The 26,586-nt window shown below is 39.0% G+C and overlaps 2 protein-coding genes across 4 annotated transcripts in view; one reads left to right on the top strand and one right to left on the bottom strand.

The window, feature by feature from the left end:
• Positions 1-904: 904 nt before the first annotated feature.
• On the bottom strand, positions 905-7,819 carry LOC6582741 (organic solute transporter alpha-like protein). Of its 3 annotated transcripts, none has more exons than XM_015162574.3 (4): positions 7,748-7,819; positions 2,216-2,796; positions 1,177-1,911; positions 905-1,104 (listed from the first exon to the last, which is right to left on the bottom strand). In XM_015162574.3, the coding sequence occupies exons 2-4, from the start codon at positions 2,346-2,348 to the stop codon at positions 995-997; spliced, it is 978 nt and encodes a 325-aa protein (XP_015018060.1). In that variant the 5' UTR covers positions 2,349-2,796; positions 7,748-7,819; the 3' UTR covers positions 905-994. The 3 variants fall into 3 exon arrangements, with proteins under 3 accessions (XP_015018060.1, XP_002008432.1, XP_032587324.1); XM_002008396.4 differs by having other exon boundaries at positions 7,655-7,806; XM_032731433.2 differs by lacking the exon at positions 7,748-7,819 and adding an exon at positions 3,114-3,178.
• Positions 7,820-13,352: 5,533 nt separating this feature from the next.
• Positions 13,353-26,586, top strand: part of LOC6582740 — a 24,655-nt gene continuing 11,421 nt past the window's right edge. The window contains exon 1 of the mRNA XM_002008395.4: positions 13,353-13,734. The gene's annotated coding sequence lies outside the window, so the exon portion shown is untranslated. The remainder of the gene's footprint in view (positions 13,735-26,586) is intronic.

Genomic DNA, 26,586 nt, shown 5'->3' with positions numbered 1-26,586 from the left:
TTCGCTGGCGTTCTTTTCTTGTTGCCAGCGCCCTGGCAGCGTCTTCGATGTGATTTATTTTGGCAGCGCACAATGTACTTTCTTTTCAAATAAATCATAAATTTCAACGCACTGCCGCAACAACACGCATTTGCTCTTACTGTTGTTGTTGTTGCTGTTGCTGTCTCTTGTTTTTCTCGTGCCTTTGCTCCTTGTTCTCCTCGGCTGGTGGCCGCCTCCTGGCCAGTCCCCAGCTATGCCCCAACGACGGCAATTGAGTTATCCGAAAAAGGCTATCTAGCCAAAAACAAAATAAATAAAAAACAACACTTATTTATTGTATTTTTATGGCGCCTAGACCATGCAGCCTAAGCCGCATACAATTTTGTTGAAAAATGTAAAGCGCTACCCAAACTTCAAGCCCAACTCCAGCTCCAACGCCAGCCCCCTGAGGCCATTGAGAATTATGAGCTAAACGCGACACGCGTGTCCTGGGAGCCCTCAGGCTTGAGCCGGGCAAGACACTGGACACTGGACACTCCATCCACTTCAGGCAGGAACCGGGAAGACACATGATTTGTGGTCGGCTATTTGGCCAACAAGGCAGCTGAGATTCGACCCATTTCATTTGAATTACAGCCTAAGGAATTGTGACAGTAGCCGGGCATTAGAATTGTCTACTAAATGCAACTAAAATGAACTGGATAACCTTGCTTAATATTTTGGCTCGGCCATTTATATTGCCATAAATTGGATTTTTATTGGCAGAAATTCAGAAGACAGCAGTTAGCAGCAGGTGTCCAAATTGTTGTGTGCCACAATAAATTTGTTGTGTCTCTATAAATGGAATATTTTCATATCAATCATTGCCATGTTTCAATAAGTTTTTGGCCATATTTTTATTATTTTCTAAACTTGATCTCTATTTATTTGTAAACTAATTTGTCTTTATTAAATTATCACAATCTTTTGCTATACAACTCGTGTCACTAACCAACTAAAGCTCGCGATTCTATCATTTGCGATTCGAGTCGTCGATTTGCACTTGAATGGGTACGCGATAGGCGCTCTGCGTCAACATGGAGACCAGTACCATTTCGACCAGTATCAGGATATTGATGATGGCTGCAGAATGAAAGAAAAATAGAAACTTAATGGCTGTACAAACCACACACAATGATCTCTAGATGCACTTACTCTGCTTGTAAATTGTGTGATTGATGGGATATTCGCCGCCCAGCTTGAGGGAGTTCAGCTGCTCGTAGAGTACCAGGTACTGCAGCTTGCAGAGCAGCACAATCAGTTGCAGGCAGAACATCTTCTTTCTGAGCTGATAGTCGCCGTGGAGCTTGGTTATCATGCGTACCGTGATCTGCAGCGACCAGGCGCCCAGCACAATGGATGCTATGATGAAGGGAATGAAGAAGAAGACCACCTCACGATAGAGCGTAATATCGCGATAGTAGAGTATGTTCATGACCAACATGATGCCGCCCTGCCAGAAGGGCATCTGCCAGACCATGTAGCGGGAGATGCACAGCTTCGTCTTCGTCGGCACCACCATGGGCAGGCAGAGGCAGCAGCAGCAGCAGGGCGGTGTATTCAATGCGACCGGCTCGCCGGATGTTTCCTTCAGATAGTTCTGCTCCGATTCGACATAGCGAAAGAGCAGCATACGAAAGACGGGCCCGCCTATCATGAACATGGCGTGCATCACTGTGTGACAGATGAACCAGGAGTACGGCACCAGTATGGTGACCAAGGCAGCCACCGAGATGACCGGATACAGGCTGACCATCACAATGGAGGGCACCAGCAGCGGCTTGTTGAGATGCCGACGCAGCCGCGACACAGTGGTCAGATATATGGAAATGTTTAGTATGGTCAGCATTGCGGCCACGAAGATGGCCAGCGAGACAAAGGCCGTCATATCTGAAGAGGTTGCAAAGAGGAGATTATTGTACAAGTGAGTGAATGACAGAAAAATGCGGCTCGATCTTAGTGTTAACAAGTCTTATCTAGCCATAAATAGCCTAGATATTCAGGGCGTAAATCGATCAAGCTCACTCAGTGTAGTTTGTTCTAGTCACATGGAAACTTTGATCTGTGAGTAATATTCATGCAACTTTAACAACTTTCAACTTTATTGAGCTCGAGTTTTTTTCTAGCATTCTATTATTTATGCAGATGAGCCAGCATTTTTTTTTTTTTTTTTTTTTTTGTAAGTTTTACTCACATGTATAATACTCGGAGAGCAAGGGATGGCTGTGCATGCTGATGGAGTGATTCTGCTGCAATTCCAGTTCGAGTTTGAGTTGCTGCTCCTGCTCCTGCTGCCGCAGCCGTTCAAAGTCCTCGCGGGAGCTCATATTTTTATTATTTGATGCGTGCGTGTGTGTAAGTGTGTGTGCGTGAACTTATGATAAATTCGAACTAGGGCAAGTTTTAAGCTGGCGGCTTTGCTCCTGACTTTTGCTGCTTTTATGTTCACAGGGTGTCTGTGTGTGCGTGTCTGTGTGTGCTTTTTTTCTCTATTTTCTTTTGCCTTCTTTTCTTTTCTCTACTTTGTTTCACTTCAGCTCGCCGCACTCCACATTTTATCACTAAAACCGAACTGTGCGACTGCCTGTTAACAGATGCGTCTACTCTTCCGGCGTACGAGGCTGGCTTTTGCCGTTTTCTTGGCGCTCATAAATGTATCTCAAAGTTTGCGCAATCTGTTAGACACCCGCATCCGCCTCCGTTGCCGTCTACCGAATGCCGAATACTTCCACCGGAGAAAGTGTTGAGTTAACCAGAGACTGCAATGCCAATTACCTAGAAAGGAGAAGAGAAATACAAATTTCCAAAGGAATTGTTTAATTTTTGCTAGCCAATCCAAAGGCCGTTCGGGGCAGCACAGTCTAAACAATTGATAATTAATCTGTTTCCGTTAACTGATGCTAAACAAATGTCTAGACGTGTGAGAGAATTAAATGCGGGACCATGAACTTTAGTGCTTTCCTAAAGTTTACTTTTTAGAATATGTTGATTTTAGTGGAATATATTTCACTTTTAACAAATCGAATATTTATATAGTCTTTATAGCAAACTAAAGTACTTTTTCCTGGAATTTTCGCAAGTTTTTCTCGTACGTAAATTAAGTCCCACTAAATCCTCTTTCTTTCATTTTTCCTTCGATGTGAGCCAATTGAATTGCTGACATTGACTATGAAAGAGTTAAGCGCCTCAATTGCTTTTATTTATTGTGGTCATGTGATCATAGATATAATATTCATGAAGCAGAATAGGATGAAAGTCATTTGTAATGTTTACATTATAAGAAATTAAAGACAGGTCAATAGCTTGACAACGGCACGCGATAGACAAGCTACGATATAGGTATCTGCCTTGCACGACTAGCGAATGCCCTTTGCTTAAAGTGAGTCACATTGCAGATTAAACATAAATTAAAAAGTGATTCACAAATCAGTTGAGTGAATGAGCATAAAAACTAAAATTAAGTCCCCTTCGTAATTCAAGAATCTTATCTGTTCTTCGTTTGATTACACTTGGTCGAACAAGGTGCTTCAGTTGGCAAACTTCTGCAGTAGTCTAGTCAGTGTGTGATTCGACATTTAATTTGTGAGTGCTGTGAGAAAATTGATAAGCCTCATAATTATCGGAAGTGATTTATGTGTAACGCCCTCAGTCTTAAAGTCCAAACGTCAATAACAATTAGCACATGTGCCTGCTTGAAGATATTTCTCAAAGGAATTCTTGAGAATTCCATAGGAACATCGATCAATTGAAATATTTGATATTTGATATATTGATATTTGATATTTGAAATGTGAGCATTGAGTGAGGCAAGGTTTCGCTATCAACTGCAGTTGGTAATTGGTTAAAACTCAATCGAGTATCTTTCAACTTTCCTGGTCTTCTACTATTCTCGAAATACCTTTAGCCGTACTTAAAATGCAAATCATAAGCGAAGCTGAATTGCTGATGCTCTAAGCAGGCACGTGACTAAGTCTAGGGCGACCCACTGAAGAGCATGCAAGACTGAGCAGGCGAAAGAAATGGAAATGCCGATGGAGACTAAGAGAGAGAGAGTGTGAGAGTGAGAGTGAGAGTGAGAGAGTGAGAGAGTGAGAGAGTATGGTAACTGGCTGCAGGCACCCCAAAAACTGGTTTCGAAAACATAATCAACCTGCGACCGGGCATACTAAAATACGTTTCGCTCATATATATGTATGCATATTTGTATGTATGTGTGTACCGACATATGTACACAGTTATGTCGGTACATCTACATACATATAGGCATGGCTGGGGCGTGTGTATATTTGCTTGTCTGCCTGGTTATGTAAGCAATTGTTGCTTTTGTCGTCCGTTTGTTAACCAGCAGCACTCGAGACTCGAGTCGTTTGCCATAATTAAAATAACCAACTGTTGCAGTAGCTTCATGAGCACTGCAAAAACCAACAACAAAAAGCGACAAGAAACACAGCAATAAATATATAAGAAAAACAATATATATATATATATATAATTTATTTCCACTCAGCCGACGGCCTTCAGAGCATCTGCCAGAAACGTGCCAAAAGCTCTGCAAAAAGCAAAGTTTCATTGCATGGAAATAAAATTGCCCTTTTTAGTCATACTATATACAATATATATACATATATACAAAATATCTGCATATAAATACACATATACATATATTTATTTCACCAGTTGCTTAGCAAATTGCTCATCAATTTTTCTATAATTAATTTACAACAACTCCATAGCATATTTCATATGGTTTTGTTAAACAATTAGCATAGAACTCGAATTCGGATTTGGGTTTGAATTTGTTGTTTAGCACATTTTTTAGTGCGTAAACGAAGCCTGTGAAATAAACGTCATAAAAATTCAATTTTTAACAGCTCGCAAATGGCCAATACACGCAATAAACAACAACAACAACGAAGATAATTAATAAATTTGAAGTATAGCAATCAAAATTGTCGAGAATTTGAATACTCTCAGATACAGATGCAGATACAGATACAGATACAGATACAGATACAGATACAGATACAGATACAGATACAGATACAGATACAGATACAGATACAGATACAGATACAGATACAGATACAGATACAGATACAGATACAGATACAGATACAGATACAGATACAGATACAGATACAGATACAGATACAGATACAGATACAGATACAGATACAGATACAGATACAGATACAGATACAGATACAGATACAGATACAGATACAGATACAGATACAGATACAGATACAGATACAGATACAGATACAGATACAGATAGAAGTTAAATTATTTTTATTTATTTAAAATATGCTTTAACTTTTATCGTCTTATCTGAGCTTATCTATGTACACTGTAATTAGTCTTAGTTACTTAAATATGATAGCTCACAGTTGACATATTTGCTTGACACATTTCAGAAGATATTTATTATCTGTACATAGCAGAGCAGACAGAACAAATAAATAAACCAAGCAAATGAGGCGACATGAAAATTGCAATTAACAGCCAAATGGAAAATGGAGCAAAATGAGTGTAAAAGAGGGAAATAATAATCCTTGTGCAACTTTTGAGCAACAATGGGAGTTGCCAAAGAGCTTGTGAAAATTTGAAGAGATTTTTCATTCAAGTTGGCAAGTTGGCAAAGTTTCGCAATCCGCTTTTGGCCCACTTAACGCTTAAATGAAATAAGTTAACAAACTGTAAAAACTGCGAAAGACTACTTCATTTGTTTTGCTCGCTTAGTGTAACCAATTCCAGCCGAAGTACACCTCTGCTGCTCTGTAATGAGATAGTTAAATTGTGAAGCGAAGAGCCGCAGATGAAAGAAAAAACCCATGACAAGTCTTCGAGTCGCAACTTTGTCCCTGGCCACGGCTGCTGTCCCTCGCACTGTATGTGGCAACAACTTGAGCTCTGCTCGAGGCTTTCAAATAACTCAAATAACAAACACTCTTACGACAGAGACAAAAATACGGAAAAATGAAAGAAGGCTGAAAGAGTAAATAAAACGCTACACGACCTTACACAAGGCCACAACAAAATGCAGCAGATGAAATCAAATTATAAATACGCATTCAAGAATAGCCAGTGAAATGCTTAGCAATTTTTTGTTTGTTCTTTGTACTTGAGGAAAAGTTATACGCAACGATAATCGAAATCACAAAACATCCCACACAATCGAATTTCAATTCTCTACCTGTCTCTGTCGCACAACGATGTGCTTATAAATTTGGGTACTTTTTTTTACAGAAAATTCAACTGAATTGTATTTTAGCAATATGAAAAGAATATATAATATTGTATATATTACTATGCATTAAAAAATACAAGAAATGGGAGAAATGGAAAGCAGAATATTCAATATACATACATTTATTATTTACATACATATGTATATGCATATATTCTTAAGAACTTTTGAAAAGAGTATATAGGCTTCTATAAACTATAAATGCTAAGCATTTTATTAGCTTTAAGACTATAAACTTTCAATTGGGATATCAGATCAAACTCTATTCATTTTGAAATGTATGTAAAACATAAATGTTTATTTTAGTTATATTTATCTCGTTTATTTCATTCAAATTTTTAGTCTTTTAAATGTTCACTCAATTAATATTTCAATATTTCTTTTCTCCCAAAAGAATCTGTACACTAGATTAACAAAGTATGTTTTAAGGTTGCCTACAAACATATCTACAATTAATTGGGTATGCACATATTTTTGTAAAATACGTTTAGCTATTTCCAGTCGTTAAAAATTCTAAAAATAATAAGATTTTTAATACACTATGGCATTACAGCTGGAGTTCACTAATTTATTTTAGAGACTAACAAAACATGTATAAAATCTTAAATTCTTTTGTACTTTGAGCTAAGCTAAGCTGTTGCCCTATATATATTAAATGAGAATATTTTATATACATAGATGTATAAATTGTATGCTTTTAATATTCTCTAATTATAGTAAACCAAACAAAAAATCACTTAAGTTTTATTTATACAATTCAACTGAATTCTATCACGTTTTCACTCTTCGATTCGCAGCTAAAATAGTGATAGCAATTTTATAGAACTCAAAATAATTGCCATCAATCAATTGTGGATGCACATATATTATATAGGTATTCGTATTCAACTACATATCTGAGCTAGCGAAAATTCTAATTTTACAAGTCTCACCGATTGCATTGAACACTTTTAATACCCAACAATCAATTGGGTCGAGCTATAACCGTTTCTAATTATATAAAATTGCACAGCTCATCAGCTGCAGCAATTTTTACATATTTAATGCCCAAATGCACAATTAAGTTTAACAACTCTATCTCACTTTCTCTCTCTTTCTCTGTCTTTCTCACTCCCTTGGTAGAGTAGCCATTGACCTTGGCCATCAAGAGTCGCGTCCCACAAAGCTCATGCAGCATAACAATTATTTATTTGCATGCGCTTTGCCATTGACAAAAACTTGACACAATTTAATTAATTTTCAAATAATATTTGCAATAAATTTGCCAGAGCGACAAGTGTTTTGCAATATTAATTGATTGTTATTTTAGTGAAAAATAATGGAACTAATTTCTATTGTATTGTGCGAATGTGCAAATGCTTTGCTGATGAAACTCGCAAATACCTCTTGGACCGGCTCGAGCAGTTCGTATTGAAATTTGTTTTGTTTTGAAAATGTTTTTTCGACTATCACTTCCGCTCTCACTCTTACACTTACAATACGCTGTCTCGCTCTAGCAAGACGATTCGCCGCGCCGTGTGTTGTTCGCTCGCGCGCTGGCCACAAACTGAACTCAACCAAAATTTTCGCTCAGTCCAATGCCGATCACGAACAAAATATTATGCGCCCAGCCAAAAACAGCAACAGCAGTAGCAACAACAACAGCAACAGCAATATTAATAATAATAATAGCACTTACCGCTGACGTTGTTACAGCACTGCGTATTGGTAGCTTGTGAAATTGAAATTGGCGAATTGATGCAGAGTCGAAATGGCATATTGGCGAATCTGTTGCAGAAATCGCTTGATTTTTGTGCTCGAATCAGTCTTTCTTCTGGCTTTTTGTTTTAGCCGCGAATTGAGTCGGGAAGTGGGCAAAGGGGCGCGTTAACCTGCCTTGACTCATCAATCTGGTGGCTGCCACGAATTGTGGCAGTATTTCGCAGCTCCATGTTAAATAATTAGTTTTTATTTACATATTATATCAATGGCAATAGATAAGCCAAATTTGGAATAAATTATATGTGACGTAATATACTATATATTTTGGCTGATATTTGTGATTCATATTATACAATTCCGTTGACCCCATATTGCTCCACTATGAGCTACCGCTACGATCCGCAGATAAGCCTGATAATATTTGGTTTGTAGCAAAAAATACATATTGACTCTCATATTTGATGATGTTGACATATTAAATATAAATATTTATATTCTGATTAAAGCCTAAAAAATAGGACACATAATGTGAATACGTGAAGCTTGCTCAAGATATTTTAATAAGTCTCAGATGTAATTAGACACGTTTTAATTAGTGTTCTTTTCTCTATTGTTTCTCATTTGAAAATGTCTATATTTTTTTCTCGCTTTACGGCTTTCAGTTAGTTGTGAAAATTTGTCTACAATACTTCCGGCTTGGGATGCTTTCAATGCGTTTCTTTTGAACTAATATTTTCTTCTCATTTCTAGCAGCGCTAAGTGCTTAGGCCGCACGACAAACCAATTAACAAGTCTACTCCCTATCGGTGTGTTTGACACTTAAGAGCAAAAACCGTTCGCAACGGACCAATAGATAACCCGAGCGAGCAGCCACCCGGCAGCAATCGAGAGCTGAAAGATCTAATCGGAACATTTCACAGATACGGATTGAAATGCCTAATCATACTTTGACACAATCTGACACAGCAGTGAATAATTAGCCAAGAGATGTGATTATATTCATAATTAAACCCTGATTATGGCTAGGGCCCTTAAATTTCGACATACAAATGCAATTAGCTAAATAAATGCTTACATAATTGTGATCAGCCGCACATCCGCCAACTAATTTAATGGGCCAACACAATGAGCCTTTTTTTTCGGCCTGATAAACCCATCGACCGAATGAAGTGGCTCAAATGTGAATTATAATCGCCGCCCGAAAGTATGCTTTGAATTATTTCCAACTGCCAACTGCTAACTTTAAACGTTTCTCTGGCACAAGCTCAGGCGGGTGCTCCCCATAACAAAATAAATATAAATAAAATTCTGCCTCGGCCATGTGGCAATTTAAGTTATAATTTGCAAATAAATCTAATTTTGTGTGTGGCAGAGGGTCAACGACGAGGCGAGGCAACTGCTGATAAAAAGAATGAGAATGAAAACCATTTAAAAATGAAGCCGAGCAGGAGGCGAGACGCCAAGTGCAGGGCTTTCAAATTAAGAGAGCACTAAAATACTATTTGAGTGTGAAGAATTTTTTTTGAATTTTGTATATTTATTTTAAGCGCTGAATCTGTACAATGCAAGTTTAGTACCTTAACAACACAATAAGATTATTTATTTAGAACCTAACCTTCTGTGTGAAGAATGTGAAGAGAATAAATCTCAAATTGAATATAATTAAATGAAATCATACTGAGGCACGCTTCACATTCATTTCAAAACAGTTTCGTAGCTTAAGCAAATGCAAAACTGAAATGAAAATCTCTTGGCGCTTGCACAGAACTTTCTGTTAATACAAATACTTGCAACTGGCCAAGAAAAATATTACTAAATTGTTTTCCCACTCGCAAGTTCACTGCTTTGTTTGCCGTCTCCCCTGGCAGCAGCCGCACAGCCACTGCCTCAGCCTCTGCCTCAGCCACCACCACAACCACAGCCAGTGCCAGTGCCACATTGCCATCTTCGCTTTCAAGTTACATATTTCTCTTGTTTTCGTCTGACAGCAATGATTGCTTTGGCAAACTGCCACCAATCTGCAGCTTCCTCTCAACGGGTCTTAGCTGCCGCCTCCTGCCCGCTGTACACATAGCCAGTGGCTACAGCAGCGCGCATCGTGGATTTCAGGGCTCAAGGCGCTGCCTTTGAAGCTGGCGTCGTTTTCTACGTCGCCGCCATCAACGCCTCGCAAAAGTAAAAGCAACGCAAAGCAAAGCGGAGCAGAGCTCAGCCCCATGTCACATATTATATTATTTTTTTCATTTCTTGGCAAGTGGGGAGCAATGCAATGCTTTTTAAATACCAAAATGAACATGTCAGAGTAAACACGACGAGTGTGAGGAAGCCAGAGATACCCTGTAATCGGCGTGAAATGGGAATAAAGATTTCTTTAAGTGATAAAGAAGATAAATAATAATATTAATGAAAGATATATATATACTCTTCCTTCGTATAAACATCATGCCCGCTTTTAACCATTTCTTCAATTTACAGGGTATACAAAGAAACTGAGAGCATTAACTACAAAGAGCTGCCAGTGGACGGAGCCATCATTGCCTCAAGGCGACTGCTGGTGGTTTCTGCTTCTTATGTTCCCGCTGCTACTCCTGCTGCTCCTGCTCGGGCTGCTCATGCTCCTGCTGCTGTTGTTGCTCCTGCCAAGCCGTCAACGCTATTGTCGTCGTCTTCACTTCAACTTTATCCTTTCGCGTGCCCTTCTTTGTTTCTTCTTTTCTTGCTGCGGCTGTTGTTTGCTGTTTAACGAAGCAAATCAACAAATTGTAATGATGCCGAGCGGCGAAGATTGTTCTGCGACGCTTGCACTTTTCGCCATTGGCTCCCGCTCCCCAAACACTTGGCCCTACACAAGCGAAACTGAATCTGAATGTGAACCGGAGCCCGCAGTCCTTTTTGCATGGCTCGCTCCACTTGGGACGCAGTGTAGCGTAAAATGAATTGAGACATTCATTTCGAAACCCCAAAAAAAAAAAAAAAAAAAAAAACACACACACATAAAAAGCCAGAAAAAAACAAAAACAACAAAAAACAGAAAACAAAAAACCGCAGGCTGAGAACCCTTGCAAACTTTTCCAGCAACTAGCACTAGCACTACGGTCATTACCACACACAGACACACATACACATACACACAGAGGCCCACATCTACACCTACACTTTCACACATACGCACAAAGCTGTGAATGCAAAAGTGGCAAAGTTTCACAGCACTCAGCAAATGCCCGAGGGCAGCTGTTGTGCATTCAGGTGTGAAGTTTTTGGTCGGCGCACAAAAGTATGCTACAAATAATTAAATCATGCAAAGGTTAGCGCAACTTTTTGAGCACGACATGCCAGTTGACGGGGCAGTGCACTATGGGTCAAAAGCCCGTTTTTTTGGAATTAATTAATAACTTTTGAACTAGTCAAGATAATTAAATTTATTTTTTTGCATTTGACTTTCGTTCGCAACACTCGTTTTTGGTGGAAAAAATGGGTGTGGCACCGCCTCGCTTTCATATTATTAGATGTCATAACTTTTTTGCTTTTTAAGATATTTACACCAAATTCACATATTAGATGTGTTTTCATGTTCTAAAGATCCTGTAAAAAAATTATCAAAATCGGTTAACTATATCATATAGTTTTTGTATGTAGAAGTTGACAAAAAAATGTTTCAAGGAATAAAAGGTTATATTTTATGATTTTAAGCACAAATAACATTAAAATATATCTCTTTTATTGTTAATCATCGTATTCTTCATTATCTGAAGCTAGCATGCCATAAACCTCAAAATTTTAAAATTCCTGCCTTTCGGAAATGCCTTTTTCCTCTTCCTCGTCTGCGACGAGGTTAGTTGCTGAAAAATTAAATTGCACAAAAAGTGCGCAAAAGTGCATGTTGAACTTATAGGTGTTAGCTCAGAATTGAATACTCTATAAAATGAGCGTAATTTCATTGCTACAAAGTGCTACAAACGCAAGTTTTCTCTTATCAAAGACAAAAAATTTTTTTTTTAATGATGTCAAAGACAGCATTTTGACTTACATAAAACTTCACATCACATACAGATTTTGGACAACACAAACACGTAAACATAAAGAACAAGCCCAATTCCGTGTTTTCCACCAAAAATTTTTAATTAATTGTCATTATTTTGATTTCAATTGGCGATCGAAATTCATAGAAAGTTTTTTACAACATGATAATGTGCGTGTCATGCATAACAGCTCTGTTTAACAGCAGTTTAGTTAGCAGATCGCGCCTCTGTTAAAATTCTGAGTATGTAACATTTACATATAGGGTATTCTTAATGGATTGACATTAAAATTTTGTAAATTTTTTCAACTTGAAAATAAGACTTTTTTCCAAAAAATCGGGCTTTTGACCCATAGTGCAGTGCCAGCCGCTGAGCAGCTGAGCAGGTGGGCAGGTTAGCGGGCCAGGTGAGTGGGCCATACACTGCGTAGACAAGTTCAATGCCGCCTTTGAGGCCTTGTCAGCCTGTCAGATAGTTGGCGATTGTCTAATCGATATTTATATTTGCTTTTCAGCAAAGGGTTCCAGCATTTGCATATGCCAAATACACAATGAACGACAACACGGGTGCGGAGAGGTGCGGTCCACGCGCGGGTCCCCCAAGTGCCCAGCAGCCATATTGGCCTGCCTTTTTTACAAGTGCTCTCGCTGGCATTTCCGTTTCCGCTTCCCTTTCTAACAGAAATAAAAAATCAAATGTTGACTTTTGTATAGACATTTCAATGCACTTCCTGCAAAAACACGTCCAATGCTGGGCTAACAATCGAGGTATTGCAGGATGAGACTTGGCATTATATAACACCCATTATTATTATTATTTAAAAAACAGTTACGGAAGCCTGTGCAAGTTAGCACTAAGTGCCTTGTGCAGCTGCAAACGTAAGTCCTAATTTAATATGCCCCATAAAAGGAACTTATCGAAACTGCACTGGCAGCCTGGAGCCACACGAGCACTCCAAGATAGATTGCAGTTTATTTGCTTGGCTGACGGTGGCCCATAAATTATGAGAAGCAAATGATTTGCATGCAGTTTTTCTTGCATTCGCCTTCGTCCGCTGTCCGCTGCACGCTGGCCGGGTATACCTATGTATGTGGAGAAAAAAGGATAGGACGGGCTACTCTAGTGAGGAATGAAGCCATAAATAAACCATGCGTTGGTCTGCCTTTGGCTTTGACTGTGTGCGCCTTCAAAACAATTGGCGGCAAACAACAATCGAGCGGCCAAATGGCCAATAGCAAATTGGTCGAAACGGATGCCAGCATTGGTCGAAAACAGACGAGCGCGCTCTCGTGAAAGCTCCATGCCGAAAGCTTTCACGTTCTGGCCTTAAATACTGGCGCGCTGATAAAACGCAAAACAGTTGCCGTTTCGTACGCGTTGCCAACGCAGCAGCAGCAGCAGCTAACGGTGTATATGTGTGTGTGTGTGTGTGTTCTTTAGAGATTGAACGTAAAGGCATAACCAAAACCGTTGCCTACTTTTGAGCGCCAAGCGAAAAAGCGCTGATCTAAGCGTACGGCCAAACAATTGCCGGCAAAGTGCATAACGGTGCATGTGATTCGTGGAAAACAAAATAAGAAAATAAACAAACAAACATACTGGCCTTACACAATTTTATGCGAGTGCCCCGAGGCAAAGTTCTGTTGATGCAACAGCAAGTGAGCCGCAAGTGAAAGGTGAAAGCGCAAAGTGCAAAGAAGATTTTTATTTTTGAAATACTTACAATTGCCAAAGACCTGCTGGGTAAGTAGCTCAAGCTGAAGCTGAAGCTGAAGCTTAAGCGTAGCGTTAATTAGTGCTTATGTTTCACAGGGGATTTGGGTAATTAAACAGGACGCTGTAATAAAAAGAAAATTTAGAATAGGATAACACGCTTACCTTCGTTAAGTTCTACAGCTTAGCTAATTAATTAATATGTATGAGCTTAGTCAGAGAGATTTGTTTAAAAGTGCTTGAATTAAAGCTTAAGAGATCTGGCTAATAAACTGAATCTTAGTAAAAATTCATTTGATAAGTGCAATTTTCATTTAAATTGTGGTTAGTATAAAACCTGCAGGCAAAACTTTGAATTTTAAAATATTAAAATTTCTCTATAAAATTTCTGCTAATGTTAAATTGATATTCGTTTGACTTGCAAATATGTTTTATTCAGAATTTTCTTAGACATTGAGCAAGAAATTTGTGACTGCAGCAGACTGAAATAATTTTTGATGTGTGGACATTTCATTTAAATTGATTTTTAAAAATTCTCTCGAGTGTATGAAAGCATCATCTTGAAGAAATTCATTTAAAGGACTTTACGTGAATTACGAGCGCCATGCCCTCATGCTCATGCTCATGCCAAACATAAACATTTTGTGAAGCGTGTAACTCCTGCTGAGCCCCGCATTCGGCAATGAGAAAAACTGCCCAAAACATGCACAGAAATCACTCAGAAAAATGTTGACAAAAAATTCCCAGCGGAGTTACGCGAAGGCGGCAATTTTACGGCAGTTTGGCTTTGCCAGACGACAGACGCATCCTTTAAAGCCTACACGTGCGAATGGGCTCAGGCAGAGCAACTGAGAGAGATGGAGAGAAGAGAGCGAGCTAGCAGCATAAACAAAAATGGCAATGCTCAAGTGGCGCAGCGCTTAACACAAATTAGACGCACTTAATTACAGCGCAAACAGTCGCCGGGAGTGGCCGTAAAATGTGCGATGCAAACGCTTAAACCGCAGAGGAAGAAAAAAAAAAAACAGAAATTAAATGAATTGAAGCCGTCGGCTGCCTTCAGCCAGGGGCAGACCGACAGCGAGATAGTGAGAGAGACAGAAATAGCTGGCGATTGGGGAGCTGACATGGGGGGTGGTGGGTGGGAGATGGCAAGTTTCAATTTCAGCCCACAACTTGCGGCTTAAAACTCAATTAAATGAATTGCCAAAAATTTAATTACATTTCATTTGATTCCACCTTAAAGCAGAGCACAAAAATAAATTTGAAGTATATCACAGTTTCAATTTAAGCTAAACACAACTTAAAATAAGATATTTTAATAGTTTTAATAAGAGTTAGTAGTTCTAGTTAGCTAAAGAATTTATTTAATGAATGTCATGTTTCATATTATGAAATTATGTAGGAAATTTTATATTTTGCCCTTACACCCAGCTCAGTTAAGTTTCATATTCCACATAATATACTCGTCTCTTCATTACATATTTGGTTACATAATCTTGAGAGTTACATAAAATCCATCTATAATTGAAGCCACAGCCAGGAGCTTGAGTCTACATTCAGATGGGTTTCCTGGAATGGCAGTCAGACTAGTGCTGCCTCTCTCTGCTCCGTTGGACTTGATTGTTATAGGGCACTTGAAGTTTTGTAGAGCAATATCTGTAATACTTGAGCAACTGGAGCTTTGAGCTGGCAGTGCAGGCCATAATCCATGCCGAAAGGCGAACTACGAACTGCGCTGGCAAAAACTTTGCAGGGCATTTAACAACCCTTTTGCCAAATAACCAAATGCTGCCCTTCGACAACAGCAACAACAACAGCAGGAATGGGCATATCCTGTTCCGTTCTGCAGATAGCCTACAATACTTGGTAACGCCCCTTTATCTGGCAAACAATACGCTCATTAGCTGTTGGAGCTGCCTTATTTTGGGGCCTCCTGCTGCCTTTGCGCCTAAGCTCAGGCGACGTCAAATGCTAAGCAAAGTTTTCTTAATTTCGCTGCCGCACACATAAAATAATATTTTTGTTCTCGGCAAACTTTGCTCGCAATTAAGTTGTAAGTGCCAGCAACTGGCCCACGGCGCTCCCCCTGCCTCTCCCTCTCCTTGTCACTCTCACTCTCTCTCTCGCCTGCCGTGAATGAAGTCATTCGTTTTAATTATTTAGATTGGCCATAAGCCAGCCCAGCCGCCAGTCAAGCCAGTCCAGCCAGGCATCTGGCATCGCCCAATACCGAAATCTGAAATGAACAAAATGTTGCGAGGCAAATCATAAAACTGAGTGCCAATATCTGCTGCACTTCGCTCCAACTTTTCCACTCCGGCTGTCCCCGCCGAGCTGAATGCTCGAAACTGTTGACAAAGTAATGCAAGTGCGGAATGAATATGCAAATGGCTCAAGAGATTGACTGCCCCCAAACTAAGTGCGATCGACCCCAGATGCCGGTGCTGCTCCAGCTGCAGCGCCAACTCCCATTGCCAACAAGTAAGGCCACTTTATTTAAGTTTTTCCTGTGGCATAAACCTCTCAGTTGGCCTCGAATTGTTGCCAATGCGTACAACTTTGGAATGGAAATCGTGGCACTTTGTACGCACTTCTGCCACCAATAAAATTCCGAAAAAAAAACTTTGCCAGTGTCAATGTGCGAAATCCTTAAAGGATAACAGCCAACGAAGAAGAAGAAGAAGAAGCTGCACAAACTTAAGCTGCAATTCATTTTGAAATGCGAATGAATGAATGAAGTAGTTTCGATGTCTTAATTCACTGTTTCCCATTTCGCTGAGATAAGCAGAAGCGAAGATATCTGCCATGAAGGACATTTATATTTATTGCTTGATAATAAGTTAAATAAGGCTTTGAATAAAAAAAAAATTGTATATATACATAAAAAAATATATCTTCTTATATAGTTTTTATAAACAAACACAAATATATAAATAAAGAATATGATGTATTTACTAAACAATACAAAATTTACTTGATTCATTTATATATTTTAATATTATATTATAAATCAATAAAAAATTATAATTATAATTATTATATTATATTATATTATTAATAATTCACACAAAAATATGAACAAAAACATATTCAATTTTTAACACAAAAATAAAATTCAAATATATTAAGAAATATATTAAAATATATATAAACAACAAAGCTTTAAATCAATAAAATATTATCAATAAAATACAAACGTATAAACATATAAAAATATAGCTACACAATAAGGCCATGCCATAAAGTAAATATAAAAATGTATTAATAAATATATTAAAATATAGTTCAACCACAAAACCTTATATCAATAAAAAAAATATATATATATACAAATATTAAATAAAATACACCAAATACAGCCAAGCATTAAGTCCTTGCATCAATAGAAATTTTCCAGACATATTGTTTACCTACACAAATAAAATACAAAGATTTATTTGCATCTACGCTAAGCAATGTCGTGTACCCAAAAAGTAGTTTTCCAATTTATTTTACCAATCGAACACGTAGTCAGCCTTCGTACAACATATTTCATCTCGAATACAATAACAAACTGCAATGAAAGTCGAGCTCGCTGTGCATTTGCATAAACTCTTAGCGCCTTTTCAGCGCCTCAAGTTTTCCGGGGGGGTGGCAGCAGTTTAGAACAATCCGAACTCAGCTCAAGTCATAAACATAAAATGCTTGGCAATGAAATGCCAAAACAATAAATAATAAAATAAAACGCGGCCAGGACAAAAATCAAAAGCGAACAACAACAGCAGAGTACAAACGAAAAAAGAATAACAGGAAGCAGAGCGAGAGAGATATAAATAGGATTTCTATGGCGAAAAAGGAAATTAAATATTCACGTATGAAAAATCGAGGCGAGGAAATGGCGCATACTAAATTATAAAAGCCAAATAAATGTGCCAACGGAATTTGGCGATTGATTAGGCTGCGCGGGGAGGGAGGCGTAGGGCAATGCTCTGCTACGACTAATTAAAACTCACCCAAAAAAACGAGAATGGGGTCTATTGGGCGTCGCTTGGTTCCTGCTCACCACACGCAGAGCCATTAATTCATTTTTATGTTTACCATAATTTCTTCTTTTGTTTCTGCTGCTGTTATTGTTGTTGTTGTTGTTATCGCAGCGGCAATATTTGTGTTCAGTTTCTGCTTCTTGGCAAAAACAAAAGGGCGACAGGACACGCAGCACAGCACCAAGGAGCCAAGGCAGAGGGCTTTAATGATGCGCCTTAACCAATACCAAATATTGGGCGCTGACCTGGAAAGACCAAAAATCTCTCTCCTGGGCATACCCAGTGCCCATCTATACGAATGTCTCTCAGTCTGTCTGTATGTATGTGTGCGTGTGTGCGTGTGTGCGTGTGTGTGTGTGCATAAATATTTGTGGAGGCAGCTTTGAGTCTCCCCCGCTTGCCAGCTGAGTAATTTGAATACGCATGCATACTTAATTTGCCACGGCTTTGACTACGGCTACGGATGGCTTCCACCAGCTACGCCGGCTGAACGAGCCAGTGGCAATCGTACACTACATTATTGATTGGATATTTGTGCGGGAATTTAATAATATATGCTAATTTGGTATAACACTCGACTCTAAATTGCCGAGCCAATGGCTCAAGTAGCTTTAACTAGCAGTTGGCAATTCAGAGCCATCTCGAAATATACTCAATAAATAATATGCTGCAGAGTGAGAGATAAATTGAAGATAATGTTGATCAAGCATATACATACATATATCTATATATATATACAGTGAATATGTTTTCCCTTCGTGCCTTTCCACACTCTTTATTTAATAACTACTTTAGTTAATTATATATACTCTATAATTTTGTTGGTATTTCGTCCATCATTGAACAGTTCTTGTCAAATTACTTCATCATTCACATATACATATATATATATATATATATAGTATATGTAGCCTTTGCTTATATGTCATAGAACGTATTGTTTTCTGTCAAAATTCAACAAACTTTTGGCATTTTCCCGAAAGAAATTAATAGCCGCACATTTGAGTATTGGGGCGAGCATGTTTCATTTGATTGATTTCCTTATCTATCAATACATAATATATCGACAGTTTCACGGCTGAAAACTGATGCTGATGACGGAACAAGGTCATCAGCGAACAGAGCCAGGGCATTGTCGACGCCTCCCTCCCTGCCTCCCCTGGGCAGCTGTTGAAGTCAAATGACTTGAGCAGCTGTCCAATTGATGGGCTCAATGGCAAAGGCAAAGGCAAAGACGAGACGAATATACCATGGCCTACATTGAGCTCACAGAAACGGAAAATATTGTTAACAAGTCTGCAAAAACTAAAACCAGCTAAAAATCTTGTTTGTTATTATTAAAGGTATATCGAAGTAAATATACAATATATACGCATTATTTTTAATGCATACAAATAATATAGCTATATACTAAGGGCGAGTACCCAAAAGGCTCATAAAGTCAGCAGATGCCAGGAATAAAATGTTTGCCTGCAGCTGTGGTAGAGCAGCAGCCCTGCCCAGAGGCATCTTCAGCTTCTGCTGCTCCAGCTCTGCTCTGAAGTTGCCGTAAAACCCACTTGACTTCCTCCCAGCACTTAATCAGTCAAATTTTATGCGTTGCGCAAATAGAGCACCCATAGCAAGAAAAAAGAGAGCAGAGCAGTGCTGAGCTGAGCAGAGCAGACAGCCGCCGTCTTGGCTAGGGTCTGGCAGCAGCTGTTGACAAGGGGCTTTAATTGCTTTTAGCTTTTTTCTCGCTCTCGCTTTGTTTTTGGTACGAGGGGCACATAATAATATGTTATTAAACTCGCGTTGCATGTCTTAAAGCCTGACAGCCCGAAAGTTTCAGCTTTGCTAGTGCAATTACACTAAGTGGGCCTTAATGTGGCACCAAGTGCTGCGTGCTGCGTGCTGCGTGCTGTGTGCTGCATGCCCCCTGCGGCCGCCCTCCACTCACGGCAACATCATCATGAGCCCAACAAGACGCTGCAAGTCATTTTAGCGGTTTAGCAAAAAGTTGCCTACAACTAAACTTTGCATTTGCCCATCTGCCAGAAACTTGCTCCAAAAACCAAAGACAGACAGACAGACAGACAAAGAGTGAAAGAGAGGCGAGGAGTGCGAGTGAGAGACAGTTTTAAAAGCGGACATTTGTTGACAGTTTCAGTTAGGTTTGACATACCCTATTGTCCCTGTTGTTGGCTTAGCCCCAACTCAGCCTTGCTGCAATTCAGTTTAGTGTGTGGCAAATTATTTTGTGTCCCATGCTTCGCTTTAGAGCTTCGACTCTGTCTCAGCTAGATAAAGTTTCTCTTGTCGCTCTGCCTGCTGCACAGGATTCTAAAGGAACTTCAAATTTGATTATATATGTATGTATCCAGAAGAAAAACATATTTCATATCAAATATCTATCTTTAGCCATTTGTAGGGCATCTTATCTTCGGTTAAAAGTTTTCGTCTGTTTGATCTAATTCGTAGCTCTTTTGTCTTTACAGAATTTGTGGTTGAATTCGTGTCTTGGCGAAATTTGATTTGCATGTTGAGATGTGTCAAATGTTTTTCTATTGGTCCTTTTGGGCCAAGCAAAGGGAATGAGAGATTGACTGGCAACTACTTTATTGAGTTAGAAAATATTTATGTAATAAACTTGATTTAAGTTCTGTTTGATTTAAGTGAACTCATTTGACAATTTACAGCTGACTTAGTTCGATGTGCACTTCACTCTCTTGAGATAGCCGACATCCTCTTAAATATGTATTCATTACAGTGAATTCCAGCAATTCCAGCTACCCACATGCTGTTAAATAACTTGCCTGCTTTTAAGCCATTTAACATTCGCTGGGGATGACAGTTTGTGGCCTTTTCCAATTAGCATGAGTCAGCGCTGCTCTTAATGCTCATCCTTACAAATTAATTTTTTCTTTTTTGGTAAAAGAAGTTCGAGCACAACTTTTACGACTCATGAGAATTTTGAACTCGCATTCATTTGGGGGGCGTGCGCGCTTGAGAGAGCCTTTCATCGGCCTGAGCCTATTTCAGCGTTGATTTATGTCAACCGCAGAGTAAAGTTTACTTAGCCGTATCTGATGCGGCTGCGCTTTGCATATAAACCTATGTGGCCTAGACGCGCCAGCCATAAAAGTCTTTGATTAAATGAAACCATTTATTACGTAGGTAAAGACAATGTCATGACACCTTTTTGCCGCTCGACTGAGAGCGGGTGAGCAGAGAGGGAGGGTGACAGAGAGGGGGAATGAGTGCGCGGCTTAGAGGCGGAACATAAAACAATTTCTTTAAAAGTCACGAGCACACGCAGAGTTATGACAATTCGCGTTAAATGCCAAGACACTACGTTCCGTGCCGGGCCGAGCTGTACTCCGGCGTAGCACACCACGCCATGCCGCTGATTCCGCCAGGACTCCGGGTAAACACAAACAAATTTTCAAATTTGTAAACACGCGCCAAACGAGCGCCGACAGTAGCGAATTCAAGACCCGAAAACCAACTTAGTCCCCAGCCACTTGACTAGTCAACAGACGACGCAGCGTTCCGCGCTCACTCAAACACAGCGGCACTCGTGTGTCTGAGTGTGTGTGTAATATGTGTTGGTAACAGGAAATCCGCAATTTTTGGAATTTCTTGCATGAGCTAAAATGAAATAAACATGCCTGCTCGATGCGCACATCAGTTCTGGTTAGTTTCCATCCACGCCGATTCAGCGCAATTTCATCAAATTTTTCCTTTGCGGCCGCTTCGAAACTTTATTGACAACATGACTCGACGATCTGATTAACAAAGTTCACTTTGACATGTTTCAAAATCAGAAATAGCTAAGCGACTATAAATATCTGACCTTTTGCAGCGCAGTATGAACATGAATCTTTTGCAAAAGAAAGGCGCCCACCTTAAATAGAAAATTGAAGAGTTTGCGAATTTTTTTTTTTTTTTTTTTTTTTTGTTAGCCTTTGTCGTCATGGCAAGTGTTGCAATTTTGTATAGTCAAGTGGCAGCCGTAACGACTCTGCCATTATATTCTTGGAACATTTTTGATTAGGCGCAAACACCAGCACTCCGCACGCCTCCCGCCCGGCGACTTCAGCGTGAGCGTTTAATGGCGCACTCGGCGTATGCGTAATATTGCCTGCTCATATGCCACGCATATTTGCATAATTTGTCTGCCAAGCAGCACACACACAATCTAGCACGCACACACACACACACACACACACACACTGCCATCATTTAGCCAGCTGAGCTGTCGGAGTTAGTAAATTGCACATACGCCCCGTATGCCGTAGTCACATTAGGATTTGTGTTTCAGCCAAAGGTCGCAGCAAGGTATGAACAACGTAAAGATACCTCCTTTTCGTCAGGTTTACATATATTACTGTCAACACAAATGTTGCCATAAGCAAAAACGAGACAGCAATATGCTTAGCTATAAATTTTAATTTTAATGTAAATTTAAGGAGCTCCATCTTTTAGGTATTCTCTGGCAAATTTGTCATACCCCATGCATGTGAATCTCTCATGGATATTGTGTGGCCAAGGCATTGTTAGGTCGTGCCTTAGCTTATTTGGCTGGCGCCGCGCTAAGTGTCTGCTGCAGTGTCAGACGCGCACTCACTGACAAATTGAGCCTGATGTGCGCAAACAGGCAAAGGGTCTAGGAAATGAATAGAGCTGCTTGAGTGGATAATGCGGCTCTGACAGACTGAAATGTGCAGCAGCAACAGGTAATGCAGAGACAGCGCCAAGACACAGACCAAATGCTGACAGCCATTGGGTCTATCAGCCATTCAAATAGCTTCGATTCTATTGCTGTCTTTGGTCTAATTCAAATGAGCTAGCATAGCATAATAAATTATGTCATTAATGGGCTTTCAGCTTTAGTTCATGATTTCTGCTTTATTAATTAAATTATTAATTTTCTTTTTTGCTGCTGCTGATGCTGCTGTTGCTTGCCTTTTGCTGATCCAGTTGTCTTGCTCGTCGCTTCGCATGTTTCTCGTGGCCATCCATTAATAAGCGCTGACAACGGCAGCAGCTGCTGTTGGCCCTAACTGCAGAAACATTAACTTGGCCAAAGAACTTCATTATGCTGTGGGGCCAATAAATCTTTCGAATTGGCTACCTTTTGACTGTAGGCCAAAGCCAACAATGAATCATAATGCGCAAACATGGCCAACACCTTCAGCAGCAATGGGGTTGGGTTGCCTGCTGGGAGGGCTGGGACGAGCGGCACTCATACGCCCTGTGGCACATGCAAGCTCGATGGCAACTTGCGGCCAGCTCTCAATGTTACGGCGTGTCGACAGAGCAAGCAATAAAGCGTAGCATAAATTAGCCAAATAAGCAGGCGGCTAACAAAGTGAAACAAAAGCAAAACACAAAACTTTAATGTTTGGCTAGGCAAACACAAAGTCAGGGCTAGGCACATACAAACGCAATAATAAACCTATATACATAAATATAAATATGTATATGTATATATATGTATATATATATACATATATATATTGTATGCACAGCCTGCGGGCAGGACGTAACCGAGTTTTTTGGGCATCCAACTTGCGTAATAAGGCTCTTGTATTGTTATTATTATTATTGTTGTGCTTATGCTGGCGAGCTGTAGTTGCTTATTATAAAAAATGATACACACACAGAGTGAGAGAGCAAGAGAGAGAGCAAGTGTGTGTGTGGGAGGGAATGAGAGAGAGAGAGAGAGAGAGAGAGTAAGCGCAAGATATGAGCATAAGCCATAACCGAAAGGGCAATCATGAAATGTCTTTATGTGGCGATTATCTGCACATAACCGACGCCAATGTGCAATTAACTGGCGAAAGGGGCGTATGCTTAATGCCACACCCAAACACACACACACAGAGACACCCACACAGATAGAGAAACATATATATATATATATATAATAAATACAGCAAATCAGAGCTTGTGTTGCTAATGGCAGCTTTGTATTAGGCTTAAGTCAAAAGCCGCTTTTATTTTTAGTTAGTGTTTATCTCTAATGTCGACACCTGCTCATAAAACTTAAATTTCCCAGCCACTAAGCACCAGCTCTACTCTGCCACCCTCTACCCACCCACCACCCCTCTCTCACCACTCCCAAGTGTAGTAAGAAAATAAACAGTCCCAAGTTGATTTCCCTAACGTAGCTGAATTTAATACAATTTGCCCACATTTCATGTTTCTGTCGACCATCTGAGCTTTTTCAATTTAATTTTGAAAATTATTTCATACATTCATATCCCGAGCTCATCAAATTGTATGGAAAAGTTAATAACATCAGGTCAAGTTTGTCTTTTACTATTTTTTTTTTCTACACAAGCCGGAAAGAATGGGGCGTGGTGCGGTGGGTGGCTGGTGCTTTGGACATCCTGTAGATGTAGATGATGTGTCCTGGCAGCTGGCAGCCGGCCAATATTTATCCAACTATCTGCGGCTATTCGGGGTTTTTGAGCTTCGGGCTTCAGACTTTCGACTCTTGACTCTCGACTTTGGACTTTGGGTTTGTTTGCCATTTTTTAAGCTGAACTGTAAATGAGATTTTGCCCATTTGCTTCGCGCTTGTCTTTCTCATTCATTTCTGCCCTTTGGCTTTCAAATAGCAATTTGACGCACAGCTTTAACCATCGCTTTGGCCATTGCCAACACAACACCCAATGCACCACCAACCAACACCACTGACGACTGCCACGAGCCACTGCACTAATAATCAACTCTCTGCCGGTAGCTGCAAGTGTTACAGTTCCACTAGATTCAATTAAGGAGTATTCCCTTACAGACAGCGCTAAAACCTCGAGCTGAAAGCGAAGCTCCTCAATTATATTCTAGAGCAGCGGAGGGCATAGAAAAATGTAGATATATTTAAAGTGTGGACAAAAAAAAAATAATAATAATAATTTTTTTAAATATATATATTACATGAATATGTATATAAATTATAAAGCATTTAAAAATTACTCTAAAATTCACAGAAAATTTAATCAATTTAAATTGTTCACTGTTAGATAAAATTAAATAATAAATTATATAAAAATCTAAAATAAATTAAAATGTATTTTTTTTGTTCATTTGTTGTTTTTATTTTTTAAAGAACTCAAGTTCATGTATATATTATATCAATATAGTAGATGATTATAAATTCTATATACATACTTAAAAATTATAAAACATTAAAAAATATTCTGAGGTTCATACAAAATTTACTCATCTAAATATTTCACTGTTAATCAAAATTAAATAATAAATTATATAAAAATCTGAATCAATTTAATTTAATATTTAAATATAGCAGATAAATAAAAATGTTATATATTTATATAAATTATGATATTCGTTGTTAGTTAAATTCAATCTCTAAATTAATATCAAATAATAAATTATATAAAAATCCAAGTCAATTAAAATGTATATGTTTTTTTAAAACGCTTAAGCTAACAAAACTTGTTTTTTTTTTTTTCTACTAAAAAATTTGACATCAAATTAAATAGCTTAAAGTGCAGATTGTTATAGATGTAAAGTGAAATTTTTTTGCACTGCCGAGTCGAACAGCTGCAGATTTTCACATGAAACTGTTTCTGCACGGCATTTTCTTCGCCTTTTCTCTCTCTTTAATGTGTTTAAATTGAAGCTTTCTGTGCGCTTCTCTGGCCAAGGATTTTTAATGATATTTAGCTCGTTGGCCACACACACATAGAAACACACACACACTCAGTGGCACTTCAGTGGCATTTGGTGTAACGAAGAAAATTGCAATTGACGCCGAGCACAATAAACACTTTTCATGTTGTTCGGAAAACGATGAACGGGCAGCGGCGTGTCTTGCGGCCACTTGGGCGTATACGTAATTAATGATGGCCACGAAATTGTCAGTTTTTGACAAATATCGCTTGATGGGCTGTCCGACTGTGTGGCACTTAATCAAGTCCAGACAAATCTCTAAGAAGCTTTCAATTAGCTGGCGCTTAAGTAATTATGTCTAATGCAAAAACTTCTGACATCTGATTGATGGCAAGGATGCTGCCTGTGATGCTGCTGCTACTACTGCTGCTCAAGCCGCGCAGCGCCCCTCTTTTTAATAGACAACGCGTAAATGCTAGTTGGCCCGCATTCGCTAAGGCAGCAGTGTGTGCCTGGCAAGGACTCTTTGCTTTAGCTGCCACGCTCTGCTGGTCATAGTGAAAGGACTCGGCGCAGCCAACAAGCCAACAACTGTAGCCGGCCCTGCGAAGCCATTTACAATATATACATATACTATGTATACTATGTATATGGAATGTTTACAGTGTCATAAAATATCAGCAACAAATGCGAAACCAAAACAAACAATGGCCAAAGCCAAAAACAAAGCGCTAGACAAATAAGAAATGAAAGCAGAAAGAAACAAACAAACAAAACTGAAAAAAAAAAAAAAAATAGATGAAAGCATCTTCTGAAAATTATCCGCTGAAAGCCAAATGCTAGCAGCATATTTTTGGTCACTCCATTGACCTGTAAAACTATGTGACTCTAGGACCTGCCAGCTAGAGTTAGTTAAGAAATCAGGGATGCTCACAGGGCTGGGGCAGTTGAAATGTAAACTGAATAAGATCGAGACCAAACTTGGATTTGGGAAAGAATTTTTTTATTTCAAAGTATAGCATAGCTGAAAATAATAAAAAATTCCGAAATGTTTAATAAAAAATGTTTATTAATTATAAATATTAAATTATTAATATAATATATTATTTTTATACATTTCATTCCTTTATCATTTCTCATTCCGTTACCTTTTACATTTACCTTTATCTTTATCTTTATCTTTACCTATTTACATTTGCTCTTTTGCAACTATTTCACAAATCTACTCCAATTT

The sequence above is a fragment of the Drosophila mojavensis genome, unplaced genomic scaffold (genome assembly GCF_018153725.1).
Source record: "Drosophila mojavensis isolate 15081-1352.22 unplaced genomic scaffold, ASM1815372v1 contig_74, whole genome shotgun sequence".
In the NCBI taxonomy this organism is placed as follows: domain Eukaryota; kingdom Metazoa; phylum Arthropoda; class Insecta; order Diptera; family Drosophilidae; genus Drosophila; species Drosophila mojavensis.
Note: the sequence above shows the minus strand (reverse complement) of the source record. Positions and strands in the feature narration are given on the sequence as shown.